The sequence below is a fragment of the Buteo buteo genome, chromosome 1 (genome assembly GCF_964188355.1).
Source record: "Buteo buteo chromosome 1, bButBut1.hap1.1, whole genome shotgun sequence".
NCBI lineage: Eukaryota > Metazoa > Chordata > Aves > Accipitriformes > Accipitridae > Buteo > Buteo buteo.
The window spans coordinates 80129959-80150955 of NC_134171.1; the positions used below are offsets into that span (position 1 = coordinate 80129959).

The 20997-nt window shown below is 36.7% G+C and overlaps 1 protein-coding gene across 7 annotated transcripts in view; it reads left to right on the forward strand.

Moving 5' to 3' along the window:
* PDE5A (phosphodiesterase 5A) overlaps positions 1 to 15705 on the forward strand; it is a 139907-nt gene extending 124202 nt beyond the window's left edge. For all 7 annotated transcript variants that reach the window (XM_075037314.1, XM_075037305.1, XM_075037287.1 and 4 more), the window contains 9 exons: positions 667 to 792; positions 2889 to 2983; positions 6357 to 6444; positions 7575 to 7675; positions 7768 to 7845; positions 8702 to 8765; positions 9343 to 9417; positions 9940 to 10023; positions 11432 to 15705. In XM_075037314.1, the coding sequence (XP_074893415.1) occupies positions 667 to 792; positions 2889 to 2983; positions 6357 to 6444; positions 7575 to 7675; positions 7768 to 7845; positions 8702 to 8765; positions 9343 to 9417; positions 9940 to 10023; positions 11432 to 11569 (849 nt within the window). In that variant the 3' untranslated portion in view covers positions 11570 to 15705. The remainder of the gene's footprint in view (positions 1 to 666; positions 793 to 2888; positions 2984 to 6356; positions 6445 to 7574; positions 7676 to 7767; positions 7846 to 8701; positions 8766 to 9342; positions 9418 to 9939; positions 10024 to 11431) is intronic.
* The last annotated feature ends 5292 nt before the right edge of the window (positions 15706 to 20997 follow it).

Sequence of the window (20997 nt, forward strand, 5' to 3'; positions counted from 1 at the left end):
TATCCATTTAAACCAAAGGATCTGTTCTAGTACACATCAAATTACTATCTGACCTTCATACCTTTCACTTTCTTAGAAGTAAAGTATAACCCCCCAACTTGTAATACTGTTGTGTAAAACATCCAGGACATACTTTCTTCCTGCATAAAAAAAACCTACCCAGCAATATAGTAATTGCTGTCTTTCTATCATACTTATTTGCTTTCCAAAGTCCAATTCTGCTTGGTTTTTGACAAGTTGATAAAAGGGAAAAGCTACATGTTCATTAACAAAAAAGCTCTTAAGAGTACCCTCTAATTAAAAAAAAAAAATTCTCTATCAAATATGTCGTTACAAACAATGATTTTTTTCTCCCAGTTAGCTCAACATAACTCAGTTTCTGAATTAAGAGCAGTGGATGTGACAGTAACATTTGGCCATAAGTAATAAAAACCCAAACCCACAAGTATTACATACTCATTGAGAGGCTGAACTAGTGGCTGTAAGCATATTCTTATCTATATTCACAGTTACAAGTATGTTATATTTGAACTTAATTGAGTTAAAAGGAAATTTATTTCTATAAGAGAGACAGTTTTCAAGCGGGACTAGAGAAGGATTTGTTTTCATAAAAAGAACAGATTTCTAATACATTTACAGTTAACTATGTGATGCTGTTTCTTAAAGGTTCTCTGCAGATGGATTTTAAGTGTAAAGAAAAATTATCGGAAAAATGTTGCTTATCACAATTGGAGACATGCCTTTAATACAGCGCAGTGCATGTTTGCTGCTTTAAAATCTGGTAAAATTCAGGTACATTTTGCTGTTTCTACATTAAGAATCTTCTGGCTAAACAAACTCTATCATGATGCATAGTTCTGATTGTCATGTCAATAAAGTGTTCATCACTCCATGGTATTGCTAGTGAAATCAAAATATTTCTGCTGAAGACTTCTGGCTTTAAGGGCATGGTTTGTGAAATCGTTGGCATGTTGTTATGCACCCAGTTTCAGTTAAATCCTCTGGAAATGATCAGGTGGATGTTCCCAATGGGAACATCTCAAATAAGGCACGTACATGATTATGTCATTTTTTAAAGTTAATGCTTATGCTACAAGCAAGTCAAAAAAGTGGAGAAGAAAAGGACTGGCCCTATTTCAGGATGTTTCCTTATAATATTCAACAGGAATTTTTTTAAGTTCAAACACAGAGCTGAGTACAGCTTAGGCAAACAATAGAACATTTTTTGGAAATAAAGATTGAAATGCTTATTCTTATTATTGTTCACTGCTTTTGAACAATGTTTCAACCTTCCACTTAAAAGACACATAATAATTAAAAAAACAACCTAATCGCTTTTTATTATAAATGCTGAAGGGCTAGATGATCCCCAAAATAAGAAAGATACTGATTTAAGATTTTTCCAAAATAAGTTTATAGGGGTTTTTTTTATATTCTTGAAGAAACAAAATGTTTCTGTTCATTCTGAATTAACGTGTTTCTCCTGTTTGATTACAGACAATTGTTATTAGTTGGTTTATACAATTTTACAGCAAGCACTTCTTAGGGAATAAATAAATCCTATTTGTAGACCAAAACCCAGTACTGATAATGAAGAGGCATTCCCTTCCTCTGCAAACTTTGTCTTACAAAAAAAAAAAGGCAAAAGGTGCTGGAAGAGACAAAGGCAAGGGCTTTCATATTCTTTCTATACTGAAATGGACATGGTAGTCTTGCTCTGTGTGCGGTCTAGCAATCTGATGATCCTGATAGCTTGCTTGCTGTTTTTGGTGTCTGTTCAGTCTCCACTGCAATTTCCATAAGTTGTTTTATTCCTAACTATGTTGGATTCACTCCACATTGATTTTCATGCCCTAGATTCTGGAGTCAGAACGGCACTGAGCATAAGTGTCTCAATTTTCTCTAGTTTGAGGGGAAAAGCAAGCATTGGGGGACACATCTTCCTAGGAGAAGCATTAAAATCACTCATTTCCAAACCGATTTGTCTTTTGACTAGACTAAGGACAGGTTTCATTATCTAGAAAGCAGATGCAAATCTACAGAAGTTGTAACTGCTTCAAGAAAATTTGGATTTGATTTTACAGAGGGTACAGGCCCCAGTGGCAGTGCTGTCACAAGCTGTTCTTCAAATTCCTGTCCTGACTGTTGTGCCTGCTATTCTTGTCCCATTACAAAATGCTGCATGAATACCGTAGCTTTGTCAAGCCTGCTTCTCACTGGACAGATTTAAATAAATTTTCTACCCAATTCTACTGAACAATATTAAAGATATGAAATAGTCATAAAAGAGAAACTGTAACCTTTTCTCTAATCCTTGTTGGAGCTCCAGAATAAACTCATTATTAAAGAGTCAGATATTGGTTGATTTTGTTTTCCATGGGTTTTAAACTTCTGTTAATTTATTAGCCCAGTGATCAATGAAAAGCATGACATTTTTCCCTTCTGATTATTCCAACGACATTTGTATAATTAATTTATTTTTATACCTATTTAGGGAATGTAGCCTAACTCCCTTGAGGTAATAGAGGAGCTGAGCTAAAAGTCATGGGGCCAGAATTTAAAAAAATGCCCCATGCTCTCTCTTTGCTGCCAGGTAACATTATGCAAGTCACTTCCTCTTCTGTGTCAGTCTTCTCATCAGCATATATAGAGCTAAATGATGTTCCCTCTGAAAACTGCATTGAGGCCTATGGAGAATGATTACTACTGTGCACCACAACTTCAGAGATAACCCTTATTCTCAGCATACCATTTTATGACTGTGTCCTCCTTGGGCTTGAACTGTATGTGCTGTGGGTAAAGACAAGAGAGCAGATATAAAACACATTGTGCAAAATAAATCCCCATCATAAAGCTAACTCATTTCTTGTATTACTCTTTACGTATAGAGCAAACTGACTGACTTAGAAACACTGGCTCTGCTGATAGCAACTCTAAGCCATGATTTGGATCACAGGGGAGTGAACAACTCTTACATACAAAGGTAAGCAAGTCTGAGAGAAGTTAAATAAAAACAAATGAATGCCAAAATCACGGCGCTAAATGAAGTACAACCTACTTGATTTGATGATGTGAGGCTGTGCAAAGGAGCAGGTTTTTACAAAGCAGTAAGTGCAAGAGCAGCCAGAAACATTCAAGAGTCCAAAGCAGAGAGGCACAACCTCAGTTGTTGACTAGATGCGATAGCAGATGAAGTGAACTCTTTGTAGACTGTGCAGGGGCAGCGTCTTCCTGCTTCTGTTCCACATGTCCCATCCCCCATTTCCCATACAGTGACAGCAAAAGGTCCCAGCTTCTAAGGGACAGCGTGTAGGAAACGTGCAGCTTTTCAGATTGCTCCCTGCCCAACCAGCTGTCCCCCACCTAGTCTGGGCCAGCACAGAGCCGAGATCTGCAGCCATCTGATACAAAGGTGTCTCCCTACCATTTTGAACTCTGTTTAACTCATGATGTAGCCGTGTTTTTCCTGAATTCTAAATTGGTTTGGATAAGACGCATATTTAAAATCACATTAAAAATGTATGACTGTTTTGCATTGATTCGGGGTTATCCGTACTCTCTAACTTTGATCAATTCTGGAATTACAGAAAAACCTTTACAATGCAAAAAGCCAAAATTTGTTTTAAAACCTTGGAACAAAATATTTTTACTAAACAAAATATTTCGCTTTGAAGTTATCAAAAGGACACATCTGAACTCTTCTACAATTTTATCCATATTTTAATTTTTAACTAAAACTACTTGGGTTTTTAAAATTTATTAATAGTTTCAGATCTGCCCAAAATGTGTGTTTCAGTGAATTTAGTATTCACTTCGAACAACAGTGTATGATTCTTCGATTAAATAAATAGCTTGACTTAAAACATGGTATAATGTAATTACTGTGATATGGCGATGTGTCCTGATCTGACCAGAGATGGGGAAAAGATACCCAGAAATGTATACTTGTATCTTTTTCTGGCAGAGTTGGAGAGTGGTTTTGAAGCTACCTCTGGAAGAAGTGGTCTGCTGTTCTCGCTGTGTGTAAAGAAAGACACTAGAGGAGGAAAAGTTTGTTGGAGGCAGAGAATATCGAAAGGCAGAAAATAAGTAAGCTGAAGCAGAATTCCTGCCTTTCAGATATACGTTCAGAATAACACGAAGACTGATGTGTAAAGCAAAAACACAAACACATGCCAAAACCCCACAAAACTGAGAGAGTAACCTTTTTCTAGTTCCCTAATAGGGGATTCCAGCAGTAACTGTAGCCTTGCAGTGATTGGAACCGGTTAGCTATTTTTCACTTTATTTATTTAAAAATAAATTTCCTGGAAGACATCTGGAGATGCGTCATCTCCTCTCAAAAATGTCCTGGGAAAGTGTCAGACAGCAAAATCTAACATTCACACATGCTGTAAAGCAGAGATGATTACAGCTTAATAATTCTTCTTCAATAGAAAGTTCCATGAATTTTGGTTTTAAGTCCCTCATTTAAATCTAAATTAAGAGTTATTTTTTTCCAGGAACGGATCCCTTTTGTTTCTTCCTTGGAAGCAGGGAGAGTGGATATTTAGCATATGATTCTTTTCTCTAAGCAACAGGGTTTCAAAAATTAAAATGGTCCCGGTAGTAGAAATTACAGGAAATGAACTGCTTAAAGGTCTCTTGGTAGATATGCAGGGGTTTTATTTTCTTTTTCTTCCAAACCCACATGTAAAGTAGGCAAGCACAAACTGCATAACCAAACCACTGTGTTCAGAAAGCAATGGTGTCCTTTGACCTGGCATGGTGGTTTAACAGAAATGCTATGTACTACAGAAGTAGGACCTGAGTTTATTTCCAGCACTTGTGTCTTCCCAGACAGCCAGGGTCTGTAAGTACTGAGCAAGCTCGAGTTTGGTGCAGTACTTGGGAAGATAACCTAAGATATTTCTCACATATTTCTCTCTTCAGTCAGGATGAACTTTAGGGGACACAGTATGCGTCCCACTTAATTCAATGGGAATTTCACCCAGCATGTGTTGGCACCATCCTACAGTTTGTTTCCTTACAGAAACACGCAAGCGTATGTGCTCTATACTCCTTTTGCAGTGATCTCAGAGGAGGTGCTGGGCAGCCAGCCCATAATCCTCAGGGGCTTGCATCCTTTAATCTCCCTTTCCGCATTTTTGTTTGTCTTTCCATCTTTCTCTCCACATTTTTGTGCTTCTTAAATCCCCGGAGTCTCCTCTTACGACTTTTATTTGAGTCTCTGTGTGCACTCACTTACATAGGGACCCAGTCCTGCAACCACTAATTCATGTGAATGATCCTTAACCATACAAAAAGTCCCATGGAACTATATGCTAAAAAAGAATTTCTTACATGATTAAACATTTGTAGGTCAGATTATAATTAGAGTAATAGATTCAGGATCAGCAGCAAAACAGACTTCCAAAAGAATCCTGATTTAGTTGAAGAGATGATATAAGCGATGTGGGACCAGGGGCTGAAAATGAAGATACAGTAGCAAAAGCTAAGAACTATATTATGCAATGAGGAACACGGGAAAATTGGAAATCCTCAGAGAGGAGGAGTTTCTGTATTTTGTCTCAAGCTACTCAAACAGTAAATTCTATTTTCTAGACTAAGATAGCTTTAAATTCTGCATCCGCAGAGTTGGTTTCATGCTGGTTTTCACTGCCTGCAGTACAACCAACATGTTTCCCTTTTGAATTTGACCCTGGGGAAAGGGTAGGTAGCAATATTGCAATAGTTTGGTCATGAAGAGAGTGGAGATGAATGAAGTACCAATACAGTTAACTAACACTGGGAAATTACTTGATCAACATTTTGGGCCCTGCACCAGAGTCCACTGAGGTCAGCAGGGATTTTTCCATTGGTATCAGTGGGCTTCTGATTAGGTCTGCATTATTACTTACAAGCTCAGTAGCTGAGCTGACTAAATATGCCAGGCTGGTGTGTAAAATGTTACAAACCCCAAAACTGTCACTTAAATTTTGCTTGTGGATGAACCCTTCTTGTTGCCCTTCCTTTTTATACAAGAACTTTCACTCTTTATAAAACTTTGTATTGCATTCTCACTCCTTGTGTGCAGCTGGTCTCTACAGGTAACAGAACACAGAAAACTAGAGTTGTAACTGCTCTGACAAAGTAACAGCATGGTCTTTTTATCTGCACTCCCCCTGCATCCCTCAAAATGTATTCATTTTGTTTGGCCAGTTACACAGAAAGGGGAAAGTAACTGTTTAAGAACAAGAATGGGTGGGTGGGGAGTAACCTGATAATGAGAAGAGGACATTAAAAGGGAAGTTATTTCTGGATTAGTAGTATGTTTAATTTGCTTTCTCCATCTGATGGGTCTTTTTACTCCTCAGAAGCGAACATCCACTGGCTCAACTGTATTGCCACTCAATCATGGAGCATCATCATTTTGATCAATGCCTTATGATCCTGAATAGTCCAGTGAGTGCCACATTCTCATGTATGCTGAAGGAAACTATTCCCTATTTTACTTTTTATTTTTAGCTTTTGGATAGATTCCCACCCTTATACATTCCTAAGTGATCTTTATTCCTTTTTGGGTAAAGAAAGCAAATGCAGCAGTTTTGAAATCACAGCTCCATTGCTGAGTGCCACCAAACCTTTCCAAGTGTTGCCTGATAAGGGAAGCCTTGCTAATACCCTTTTGAGTACCTGCTTCCTTGGCGCAAAGGAAAAAAAAGGCTGTGTTGCCATTTTCATGACCTCTTATGAACCACCAAACAAACCCCAGTCCTTGCTCTCATGTCAAAAAACATTCCGACCTACACATACACAAAGCAGTCCTGATGAGACCAAACCAAACACTGCTAATGTTGACATTCCAAAGTGAAGCCAAACCTAAGTTAAGTAAATATGCAAATAAAATGGCATTCTTCTTTTTTTATATTATTAACTAATTCTAAGACCAGTTATTCAGCATGCACAATCATTTCAAAGCAGTATATTTTCACTGCTTATTTTGTATCACAGGTATGGATGGTACTTCCAGCATGCTTTGTATTATAATGAAATTGTATTCAGGAAAATATGGAAAAAACGTGGAGGCAAGTTGCCATTTCACCAGCTCCATAGTGCTTTGGTTTAAGTGGGCTGCTGAGCTTATATTTCTATGTAACAGCTTGTTATTTATGTTGCTTCATAAAAGGAAAATACTTTCATTTACATGAAGTGTATAGGCACGTACTGGAATCTATTATAGTTCCTCTGATTCAGGGGCAGAGGGGAAGAAAAGCGAAATGCCACGATATAGCTAGTGGCAAATTTAATTTTAATGAATGAAATGGACTTAAAGGCTTTGATGTTGCTCTGCCTGCAGTTTCATTTTGTAATAGTCCATTATGATGCTTTTGCTGTGCAGCTTTCTGCCATTACTCAAGAAGACTGGAATTTTTATTTTTAAATTGGGGAATCTGCAAAAGGAAGCCGGGTAAAAGAATGACATCAGATATCAGCAAGCTACTCATAATGACTTAGTATCTAAGAGACATTTTAGCAAACTGGTGTGCTGTTGCCCATTTTACTGATAACACTGTTTTTGGTTTTTTGTAAAGGGAAATCAGATTCTCAGCAGCCTTTCCATTGAAGAATACAAGGCCACACTGAAAATGATAAAACAAGCCATTCTTGCCACAGACCTGGCACTATACATAAAGTAAGTCAGAGGCAAGTTTGGCTGGATAGTCTTTGCTGGATGTTTGGATTGTGGCAGCATGCTGCAAAACCTTATTTTAACTTCTTTTAAAGGAGGAGAGGAGAATTTTTTGAACTTCTAAGGAAGAAGCAATTTAATTGGGAAGATCCTACACAGAAGGAACTATTTTTGTAAGTAAAAGCAGAATAATTAAGAAGTCAGTTAATATTATTAGGTGCCAAATTTTCCATGCCATGTTGCTGTGAACTTCATTAAAACCAGCAGATCTGTGTCTCTGGGCCTGTACAAACTGGCACTGGCACACAGGTCACTGAATGACTCCCTGGGTCTGAATTACTAAGTCTGCAACCTGTATAATAAACTTTGTTAAGCAGCACATGGAGTTACATGAGCATTTCTGTTCTTCCTAAAGAGTGTAGGGTTCCTGTCTCGGTACCGTATTCTTTTGCTTTTGATACTTTATATTTAAATATTGAATTGCTGAAACCAATAACTAAAGACTCAGGACAGGCAGTTTGTTTTGAAGCTGATTCCATACCAGCAGTAAAGAAAAAAGAAGATTAAGAATGGAGACATATATTGTAATGCACAGCTACAGAAAAGCAGGCTTACATAGGCTGTCCCAGAAAGGAAGGATGCCATATTTCAAATTCAGTGCCTTTAAAACCAAGTCTAATTTAGTCATGTTCTATCTCTATTCCCATTTCAGTCCTTGGCCTTCATACTGTCAATAAAGATGGCAGTCATTGCTAATGTAAGAAATAAATAAAAGTGCTGTCTGTCCAGTAGCAAATAGAATGAAACAGTTCATTTCATGTGAATCCACCAAATGAGCCAGTCTAGATTTGCTCACTTCTGTCTACCACATTATCGAGCCCTGGATACCTTTATAACTTTAATTTCACTTGTTTTTCTGACTTTAGTGTTCCTTGAATTTTATATTCTACTTTACTAGTCACTTGACTTGGTGGCTACATACATTTCATAATACAGTTATTCATAGATTTCTTTCTGTTTTTTCTACAGAGCAATGCTGATGACTGCTTGTGATTTATCAGCCATAACCAAACCATGGCCAGTTCAGCAACGGGTATGTGCTTAATTTTAAGATGTGCTAAATACAAAGTCTGCATAATGGCTTCTGCTTCTTCCATCCAGTCCTTATGCAAAGGCAGTGGTGGAATACAGAGCCTTAGGAAGCAGTCCTTCAAAATGCTGTATGTGGATTGAAGACTTTCTCAGGTCTTTGTGGCAAGATCTGTGCATTTAGCTATGTCACCATGTTAGCAGTAATCCGAAGGTAAATCAGGAATCTTTGTTCTTTCCAACATTCCTGTGTTACTACAAGGCATTCAATTGACACAACACACTAGTATCAGCTGACCTTTTTCTGTGTTGTTCATGCCAGCTGTTACTAGTGGTAAGATGCCTATGTGCCATTTTATTCTTTGCTTTGTCAAAATAAATCTCAGCACATGCAGGTGTTTTGTTTGTGCACAGATGTGTGCATGAAGAATTCTAAAAGCTAGCTGTTAAGCTGGAGAGTCTCATTATGGGGGCTCCCAATTTGATATATCCTAAGGAGAGAGAGGAAACACAGGAAACAGTTTTGATTGTAGGTAGCAAGCAAACTTTTTAGAGCTCTCAATGTGTGAAATCTCTTACAGATTGCTGAGCTTGTAGCTACTGAGTTCTTTGATCAAGGAGATAAAGAGCGGAAGGAACTCAACATAGAACCAACAGTAAGTGGCAGAATCATGCAGAATCACCTCTTTCAAAATGGCTTCTACAAAGAGCACTTCACATTCCTTTCAAAAGCCACAATTTCTCCCACTGACCAGAATATAGGACCAACTCCTTCCCTGTCTTCCTAGTACTCAGTTTTCTTCTGTGGTTCCCAAACACCAACAGTGCGTCATTATCTCTGAGCCAGAAGAACAGACAGCATTATTTCTTTTAAATTTGTATTACTAAATTGTCTAGGAAATACATTCTGAAATTGGTACCTATTTGCAACCTATCCAAAACCAGTAAGCTTGTCTATTCATCTAGCTATTTGGGCTCTATCAGTCCAAAGACGATCCCCTAAGGCAGGTCATGCAGTCAGATTACCTGCATTGTAACACATGTACTGATACCCGGCTGTCCTGAGCTTGCTGTGCTTTTTAAGGTGCTGCTTTTTAATTCCAGCCTGTCTCTTTAGTTTTGATTGCATTTTTATTTAATGCATTTAAACACAGAGCTTGTTTACTTCTTATCTGCAGGATCTAATGAATAGAGAGAAGAAGAATAAAATTCCCAGCATGCAGGTTGGATTCATAGATGCTGTTTGTTTGCAGCTGTATGAGGTATGGAGCCTAAGAAAGAACTGCAAGTATCTAAACCCAGAACTGCTCACTGTAGCCTCTAATAGATGCAGATTTAAAACTACAATAAAAATAAAATACAAAACTAGTCCTTTAGTAAAAAAAGATATTTTTTTTGTTATATATTACATATGGTTCATTATTTGGTTGAAGAAATTATTATTTTAGTATTTATCATTCATGGTATGTTTGTCTGATTAATGTATTTTGTTATAATTTTTTAAAACCTAGTGGTAATTGCTCTGCTCTGTGCACTTGGTGTTAGATCCCTGGGTTATATTCTAGATTCCAGCAGCTCCAGTGAGCTGCTATGATCATCAGGGAAGGTCACAAAACTAAGGCTTTGCTATCTAGGAAAAGAATGGTATCCATGTAGTGCATTGATAAAAAGTGTTGTTTAAGAGTTTTAAAGAATTCAGAATTCAAAATTTTGTTTTGTATAGTGACCAGCAGAGGGGCCAGGATTCTTCTCTGTGTATTCTGCAGTCGGTCATAACAGTTCTAGAATCAGTGGGCTCAAACACTTTTTCCCCTACCTTGTTGTCCTGCACTGTCTGAACTATTAAACTCCCACTTTACACTTCTGAATAGTGTGACTTCATTCCAAAAGCCAACAGAACCCTTTATGCAAGTAAGGACTGACTGCCATAGTGTGAGGATACATTTTTATCACTTCCGTCAGGAAAGACAAACATACAAAAATGCTTATGAATTGTTCTTTTATTTCTTTTTTCAATTCTGTATTTAAATATCAGAATCAAGTTTTCCTTCACTCTGATATAGTAACACAGCCACATCAGGAAAAATACTTGATTGACTTCAGTCACACTTATTCCTAAAAGGCACTAAGTGTCAAATGCAATTTATCTATCGTGTGCTGTCTTGAATTCAAATATTTCTGGGAGAAGTCCTCTGAATCAGTTGATATACCATCAGTGAATATGGTCCCATGGATGGCCTGGTCTGTGTCTGATTACCATTCCAAGGTCATCCTTGTGACCAATCTTGCTATACATTTAAAGGACTGCCTTGCAAACAAAGTCCATGCATAGTACTTCACTAGAAACGCTGGACAGGTCACTTGTGCATAATGCAACAAACTTATTGTGGTTCCTTCTGCACCTATGTGCTACATCATCACATGATGTAGCTACTACATCAAGTGCTCTCTGGACACTGCTGCTCAGTCTAACCTGCACTAGCGCCAGGTAATTGTGTTCATGTTTGATGTGCAGCAGGAAGCCTTCCTTAAAGTTCAAAATACAAGTTCAATTTAAATTACAGATAGACCTCGTTTTTCAGTCATTCAGGTCTCTCTCATGGTCATCTTTAAGAACACTTATTTTGTTGTTAAATGTAATCTGTTTTACATGTTCTTAATTTATTTCAGGCCCTAACGCACGTGTCAGAGGCGTGCTACCCTTTACTGGATGGCTGTAGAAAAAATAGGCAGAAATGGCAATCCTTAGCTGAACAACAAGAGAAGAATCTGATTAATGGAGAAAGCAATCAAGCCAAACGGAACTGAGATAGTGATTTAACAACCACAAGCTTAAGTTCACGTAGAAGACATAGTAATAGGGGAGTACTGCATTTTGCTAAACACTGTATGAAATTGGCTTATGTTTTGCCACTGCTGTATTATTTTTCCACATTTCAAGATATAGCATGACCATGTATATGCCAAGGTTATATGAAGATAGAATGTTTATTTTATTACATCTGACTGAGATGGAAAAAGATCTGCAAGGGTAGTTTTTGCTACCCTGTTCCACAAGAAGGTACGAGCGCAGTTACTCAACTGTCCCTGACAGCCTATTACTTTATAGATGTATATAGTTGTTTAGTGATCATGTTGTGGCCAGTATCTTAAAAGACTACTGCATTTCGCACCTTTTTTTCTCTTCCAATCTTGCCGAGTTATACTATAAAAGTAATGAGCAGTCTTGCCTGTTCTCTTTCCAGGGATTCAGAGGAAAGATTGGGACTAACTCTGGTGAGCCTAGCCCAGCATATACTATGCTAACCTCTTTGAGGAGATGGAACTGGGCTTTAAAGTGAAAAAGCCCCAGAATCTGTGCACCCAGTAGTTTTTTTTCATATTAGAGGAATGTCTTAGCAAATATCTTACATTTGGAGAAATTTTTAAAAACCCTGTGAATTACTAGGCAATGGGGGTCTTAAGAGTTTTGTGGTAGAAGTGTCATAATTGTCCATGATAATGGAAACTGCTTGAAGATTGATGAAATGTCACAACATAACTGGCAGGCTGCTGTGGAAGAATGGCTCCCATAGAAGGCTGCAAGAAGCACACAGAGAAATGGAAACTAAACAGGATCATTTTTATATGCTGGTTTTAACTTCATTTGGAAGTTGAATTTAACATCATCATAACCAACAGACCGAATCACAGGCAGGAAAGAGAATGTGGCTGCAAGAGATGAAAATCTGAATCAGAATGATGCAGGAATGGCACACTTCTGGTGACTATCAATGACTGATTCTTTAGACCAGTGCTATTATGAAATGGCTATGACCACTTTGAAGAAAGTTTTCTATTAACATCTTCTAAAAATCATTTTTAGCATTAGTTAATCTTAACACTGATTAATCACAATGTCTTAAAGGAACAGGAGAAAAGATTACTGAAAGCAAAAATAGCCGAGAATGCTACAGGGATTTGCCATTTGTATATGAGGCATTAACATTCAGAAAAGTAAGAAATCAATTAATTTGCACTAGTAAAAAAAGCAACATTGATATTTTGTGTAAATGAAGATGACTAATAAAAATAGTTTTGAATTGAGAATCAATTCAAGAAAATATACCCATTAGACAAACCCCAGAAGAGTAAAACAAAGAGAGTACTATTCTTTGGGTAGATAGGATTAGGAGATTAATGTCAGCCATCTAAGATTGGTTAGCAGTAGGTGTAACTGGCTGCACAGAGACAGGTGTGGGTTTTTTAATCTGTAGTAATGATTTTTCAGTTAAAATCAGCAATAGTATGAGGCAAAAGTAATACATTTGGGATTGTACTTTGAAGTGTGGGAGTTTACTTCTATCACAGTAATCCAGAAAATTCTAGTTGGAAACTGCAATAAATTCTTCTTCCCAGGAGATTATCAATTCCCCCTTGTAAGAGCTGATCAGAAAGACAGTGAAAACAACCTTTTATCAGTCTCTGCATTTAGATAAACTATACCAGAAGCTAACAAAAGATGAAGCAAATGTTTCAAAGTGTTTGACAATACTGAGTTTCATAGTAAATTTTTTTAAGTGTACAATAAGGTATTTTGATAGTCTGCAGCATTTCTGCCAACCTAAATTATTTGTCACTGATTAAATCCTATCTCAGACTTCTCTAATGACTACCAATAATATATTATTGCAGCTGAATTGGAAAACATTTTCCTACAAAAATATTTCCAGATTTTTTTTCCAGATTTTCAAAAAAAGTATGGAATTCAACAATAATTAAGCATTCCAGGGCTACTGTTATGCAGTGCTCCATATGTGTATTTATATGCATATACAGTACAATATATGTATGTAGTATGTCATAGCTAAGCAGAAAAGTGACAGCAGCCTGCCCCCCCAACACACACCCCCCAGAAAAACTTTTTAGGTACTTTTTGATAAACAGGAAACTTTGCTTCAGGATTTGCATAGTCCTTGTATATTCTATTCCATGAATGCTTGAGATACTGAAATATAATTATTATGCTAACTGATGAGATACATATTTAATATAAATATTAATAAAGTATATGTATATAAAGGTGTATTCTTGCTAGTTTGGTTGAGAGTAGTAATTCATGGTGACAACACAGCAAATCAACTATGGTGATATTACAGTGCAGTGATGTATCATTTACATTAGGATCTCAGTATTTCTTTGCTATGTTCTCTGTTCAGCAAAGCTTTATTATGACATAAATTTATAACTACTACAAAGGAGTGCTGGATTCATACCTTTGACTTGAAAAAAATGGATGTGACGTTGCATTTTTTCAAAGGTTCACTTAAAATGAACACAGTTATACAGTATGTGCATATATTTAATTACGTATCTGTACACATCTATCCCACAGAATCTCTTCCACTATAAAGATTGGAACATACATAGAAATGCAGTTCCTACTAAATAAACCATTTAAATATCATAATACACCTGTATCTGTATGTATTTCTACAAAACCAAACCCTTTAAACAACTGGTTTAAGAACCTTAAAAGCATAGGTTGCCGTAATTCATGAAATTTCAAAGAGTGATCAAATTGTTTATATAGTGTTTTACTCTGCCTGAAGGCAAAGTCAGAGCGTGCTGGTTCTGTGTCATAGCTTTGTATGAACTATTTGCAGAAATTGCTGATTCCTTTCATAATGTAGATAAGTGACAATATGAAAATAAGCCAGGCTGTTTTCTGCCTGAAATTCTCTGCCTTCAGAATTCAGCATTTTCAAACCCAGCTAGTGGATTACAGCCATGCAGCTGCCATTAATTTCATCATGAGTTGTGTATCTAATTGCTTTAGTCGGGTCTCAAACCTGTTTTCCCCAACTTACATGGTCTAGCTAAAGCAATCAGTGTGGATTTTACAAGAAACAAGATGAAATGGAGTTTATCACTTTGTCAGTTCAGTCTTAACTCCATTAAAGCCACTGTAAAATTTGATATTTAAGTCTTCGGGTACAAAATTTGTCCCACTAATTTTTAATACTTGTCTCAATGAAGACATCTAAGTTAGTATCCTACTTGTTCTCAGACATCAACATACTTTCTTTTAAAGTCACTCCACAGCACAGTTTAATGCTTAAAGTGTACTCTTCTTTCTGGTTTTGTTCCCCTTCTGAAAAAAATTACTTGTCATATGTATTAACATACACAAAATTACTGATTAACTCTACCTCTTCTAATTAAAAATAACAGTGAGGGTCTTAAGCTGTAAGTAGTAATTCTTTTCCAACAAGTTAGCCACACGTCCAATATTAGCTGTAGAATGTCTAGGTTTTCTATTATCTCACACAATAGAAGAAAGGAGGGGAAAATAATGTAATGTTGATTTTGGAGATGGTGTTGATTTTTAATTAGTAGCAGTTTAAAGTTAAGAGCAGATTATTCTCATATTTTCACAGAATATAAGTACATGTGGGCTAGTGATAAAAGTGAATAATCTATTCCATTGATGAACAGCTGATCTCTCTTCAGAAGAGAGGACTGAAGCCTGATTTTATGCATCCCCCTCTGACAATTGCGTGCATGTAAAGATAAACTTTTGAACTCCAATCCAATGCATTTTATCTGGCAGTGGCACAAACTGACAAAATCAGAATACTGTCTAATTCATATATGAGATTTTTCAAAATTACTAGGTAATTGATTTTCCAACCCATTATACAGAAAGATTATGAAGAAACAGATCTAGCGCCTTAAAATTAGGGGATGTTGCCTGAGTGATCTGGTTAGTGCCCCCTACAGTTATGCATGAGACATTTTGATGGCAAAAATGCCTCATAATAAATTCATACATTTTTAGAGGTTTTATAGAGACCTAGTATTTCAGGCAAATTTATACATTAGCTTTAGTTAGGAGTGATGCTGTAGTTTCTTCTTCATGTCAAATCACATGCAGTTTACATTCCACAAGGTTTCAGCTTTATTTCACAGTTCCCTGCTGTACTTCTTCAGGGACTTGCACTAATTTGAAAGATAAGCTTGAACATTGGAGCTTGAATAAAAAAATTAGTTTGGCCAGAGTATGATAAATAATGAGGGCTAGATTTTTGGGTTTGGACTTTCAGAGGAACAAGAAACATCACAGAATCTGGCTGGGTAATTAGTGACACGCTAAATACAGCAAATTGTGAAAGCAAGATAGTTTATCTTTGTCATTGCTAGATGAATGGAAATTGCATGGGAAAATTTATTTTCCACATAAAGAAGTTTGTTTCCATAGAGAAACTCATATCTAAGTACCACTGTTTGTAAATGTGTATTTATGTGACAATGCTATATAAGAGCTAGTCTCCACTAACTTTCACAGCATGAGCTTGTCATGCCAGGGCCTAAGGCATGCTCAAATGCCCACTGGAAGTCAATTATATGATTCCCATTTACCTCAGTGGGAGTTGGATTGAGCTGTATAGAAAGTGAAAGTATGGGTCAAATCCACATTTTTTACCTATAAAGAGGGACCAAACTCTTACCCTTGGTAACACCTGCCTCACCTGCTCTTTGCTGTATTCAGCTATTCCTGCTGATGCCCAAGGTACCTTACAGATGTAACTGAAGTTAGAATTTGAGCCCTCTTATGTATTCACACGGCAGACACCTGCATGTGTCTCTTAAAGAATGTAGTGTGAAATGCACTGTATATAGTTTTAATATACATTTCTATTATAGTTTAATAAAAATCTTAATCACAGTCACTAGCCACTGAGTTTGTGCATTTGTATTCTTTTATCTTTTAAAAATATTTGAACAAATACATACTTTCTGGGCACAGTATTTTTGTACTAGGTTAAGGGGGTTACTCTGTATATTATGTTTTGCCTTTGAGCAGTATTAAAGTCTTCTGAATCTTACGTGTTCTCGCTTGCTTCTGTACTATGACTGTTTAGTAAAACTAGTTACATTACTTAAAAGAATCATTAGTCCTACTTACTGTACAGCTAAAAGAGAATATAGAGTCCAGTTATTTTTTGTGGTCAAACTGCTGCTTATTACTTATTTCCTCATTCTTCTCTTTGTACTGTTTTCATGCTTTTTAAAATAAAAAGGTTGATGTCAAATTTTACTGTTTGTTAATTAATATTATTGAGGTTGAATTTTCAACACCTCATTGTTCCCTGATTCAAATCATTGCTTCCGTAAATTTGTATTTTATAATAACTTCTGTAGGTCCTAGAAATCCTGAAGAGAAAAACCTCACTATTAATGTCAAGATACTTATAAGTACTACTGAGATGAGCCAGTGGTAAAGTACCCCTCGTTTAAAACCAGCAAAAAATAATTCACTGCTACTAACCACTAGAGAGCACTGCAGCTACACTTACTAGGAGCTGTCAGACATCCGTTTATTTATTGGATAAGTGGAACCGGCCAGTACAACCATTACGCAGATCCATCCTCATCCTCTGCCCCCAAATATCAGTTCCCGGGGTACCATGTAAGAGAGATGGAAATAGTGAACCCAGTGACATCAAACAAAACTATGACAAAATTATTTTTGACAAAAGCCTCATCATGTGCTAACTGCTGATCCTAGAAGTAATTCCAGACCAATGGGCTTCTTGGCAATTTCTGTTCTTTGCCTATTAGGTTCTCTGCAGCAACACTTCTGGCTTGACTTTTTTTAGCTCTAGGCAAAACCAAAAAGTATGTACATCCCTGACAAACAACAGTCTCATTCAAAAAGTTATGAAGGGCCAGATTTAGTTCAGCACAAAACACAAGCACTGTTTGCTTGAACCAACTGCAACTTATGAGCGCAACTGAACAACTGTCTATGTATATCTACATATATCAGGTAACCATTTGCTGTTGGGACTACAAGCTTTCCAGCCCACTCACCAACCTAGTCATGCTCCTGCTTAGTCTTCACTGGCCTACTGAATGTTTGAATTCATTTCTGAGAAGTGGCACAGTTTTCAACAGGAATACTGGAATACATACCCAGCCCAGAAAAGAATATAACCTTGAATGAGGGTATTTTTGTTGAAGAGGTGAAAAAGAGTGTTACGCTCGGTCTTTCACATCTTGCACAACTACAATACCTTTTCAACAAATGGAAAAGACAATAGCACCTTCCTCCAGCCGTATTTTTAGTAACAGTGGTGACAGCTGTTGCTGCCATGCATTTCACAGTCCCGTGAAATCTCACCCTTTTAAGATGTTTTTGAAATAATTCAAATGGGTGAGTTTGTTACAATAGTAAGCTTTAGGATCTAAATTTATGGAATCTGACAGCCATTGAGTTTTTCAGCCCTCCTGAGGAGAGTAGCATTTTTTAGCACGTGCAGTTGAAAAATACCACAAGTTATAAACACAGTAAATTTTCACTTCAGTATTTACAATTCAGAATTTCTTGAAATACCTGGCTGCATTATTCCAAAGCTCTTATTTTATTTAACACAGAAATTTATTTTTACACTTCCTGAGAGATCGAACTGTTCTCCAAACAGCTGCATTATTTTCTATTCTGAATCTGTACTATCAACTAAAGATAAAATCCTCTTTACTGCTGAAATATGAGGATAATCAATTCAGCCATAGCCTGCTACTGCCCACCCACTGGTTCATAGTGGCTGATATGCAGATCTATACTTTACAGGTTTCTTTTGTTTAACATCATCAAAGACATTTAACAAAAACTAGGAGTAAAATCCATGGTTAAATCATAGCATTAGTTTACACATGATACATTCATATATAGGCTTTTCTTCAGAATCCTTTTTTGCAGTAGTTAATCAAGTCACTGGCACGTTATTTTATTATATATGTGGCTTTTTAACGGAAGGGAAGTTCATTTTACAGATAAGTAGAGGGGTTAATTTGATCAAGGTCATAAAGAAAGTCCATTCCTGAGCTGGAAATAAAACCAGGATCTAGCTATCCATTCTGCTTTACATGAGATATGAAGAAAAGAATGGTTTGTCTTGAAGCCATCTTTTCCTTTTGGATATACAAATATTTAAATATCTGAGCCATATAGAGTGCTCTCTTACTATTGTGCTGAGCTCAAAAGAACTCTGAAGCTCCCTGTTTTACAGATGAGATTAGATTCAAGTCACTAATCCAGATAATCACAATAATCTTTGGTGGAGTTTGGAGCTACATTATAACCAAGAGCAAAAGCATATGATCAGCAAAGAGCTATGTTGAAATGAACTAAAAGCCAGTTCAGATTTTGGAGAAACTGAAAACACTGATGCAGACTTTCAATACTGTACATTGTTAGCTTACTGGACTATAACTCAGCCCCACCCTTTGATCACATTTCATATTCTGAACAAAAAGAAACTGCTTCCCTAAATTCGTCTACTACTAAGTATTTGCCTGGAAAATACAGGAAAAGAGTATTAAGATATACATTTAAATACCTTCGATAAGCCTGACACAAAGCCCTATGGGTCAACAGACATATCAGTCTCTATGTGACAAGTGACAAATGGCACTAGTACTCAGAGATTCACATTATCTTTACTGGAAAAGCACACCTATTTTTATTGGCAATTGTTCACTGTCACCCTCTTTTCATTGAAACTAGGCTAGATTCTACTATTCTAGGTCATCCTAGGATTCATTTTAGCATGCAGTAATGGATAAAGTAAATACCAGAGTTGTTACTGCTTTAAGAAAATCCTGCCTTTTGCTTCTAGATTCTTTTAACCTGGATGTTATTAGCTCATGCACTTCAGTTCTCTCCAGTCATCAACTCTCCAAAACATGCAGCACTTTATGGATCACAGCCATTACACAGAAGTTAAAAAGGAGTGTATACAGTCACTTAAGAGTAAGTTTTAAGATCCACAGCCCACTACTAACTAATCAGAAAAATGGATCTATACTTACTGGAAATTTCTAAGTAATCTTCAAATGCTGAGTCTTCATGTTGAACAGATTGCATACTAGCAGCATCCAGGAGATTCTCCTTGAACCAAAATAAAACCAGAAACTTAGCAAACAGGCAGCTGGAGTAGGACAAAATCTAGCTCAAGTATGGTCTAATCCTGCTGCAATACAACACCCAATTGCAATACAACATCCAACTGCAAAATGTACTTTGAAATTATTTATCCAAGAGATGGCATTAGTTAGGCTCCATTGAGCTCCTTCTTGCTAGGCCACCCATAGTTATGCTAAAGTTGGCTTTACTGGCATAGAATTATCTATTTACCATATTGACATAAATTTGAGTGTTTGTGGTTTAAATGCTTAGCAAAACTTCACAATAAGAGATCCAGGGGCACCTGAATGATTTAAGCGCCCAACCATCTTTGCAATCCATCTGAAAACATATAGAAGAATCATGCAGTAGAAAACATGCATTAAACACTGCCAAATCAGTTCACAACTACCTGACAGAAACCAGTTAGTCTGCATGGTTTTAACAGGGATTCATCTCTCTCAATATATAATATTATATATACTAATATTTACATACGTGTGTTATGTTTATGCTGGCACCAAGCCACTATCACTCCATGGTGAAGCTGAGTTCTACTGTCCTAACTAATTTTAGGCAGAACAACTTGAAGACAAGCCACAAAACAATAAATAGGATAGACGAATATAACCCACTGCAAAAGCATTTTTGTCACCCTGATCTTTGGAACTTCGTTGTCAATTACCATCATAATACAGCTTGGTACGATTATCACAGACTGGCATGATGAGATTGGCATGACCATATAAGTTAATAATTTATTTCCATCCACCTCATTTAAAGATCAAACTTCAAAGGTAGTAAGTTTGTCCACCTTCAGTGTTCTGAAGCTGGCACATTGAAGAAAGCCACAAAGCCAAGAATACACACCCTTAACTTTCACAACTTTCATGCAACCAGCAATACTAAAAAATGAGTTTTTCAATGCACCATCTAAGCAAAAATTGTAGCTTTGAAAACCACACAAGGAAGAGGTAGACAGAAAAAGGAAAAAGGTTGTGGAATATTCCAACATTTAAAAAAAAACTATAAAAACAATTTTAATTATAATTTTAGAAGGAAACCCAGCTTTTATAGGAATTCAACTCTGAATAAAATGTATATTGTATGATTCTAGTACATGTAAGAAAACTGAAGTCAGATTTTTGTGCATTAGTAGTCCTAAATAACTCATGTAAATTGTGAGAGATTAAAAAGACGGCTGCTTGTTCTAGCACTGACATTCCATCAGACCTCAGAGAAGAACAGTTCTTTATGCTGTCAGAGCTACACCAATGTAGAGACA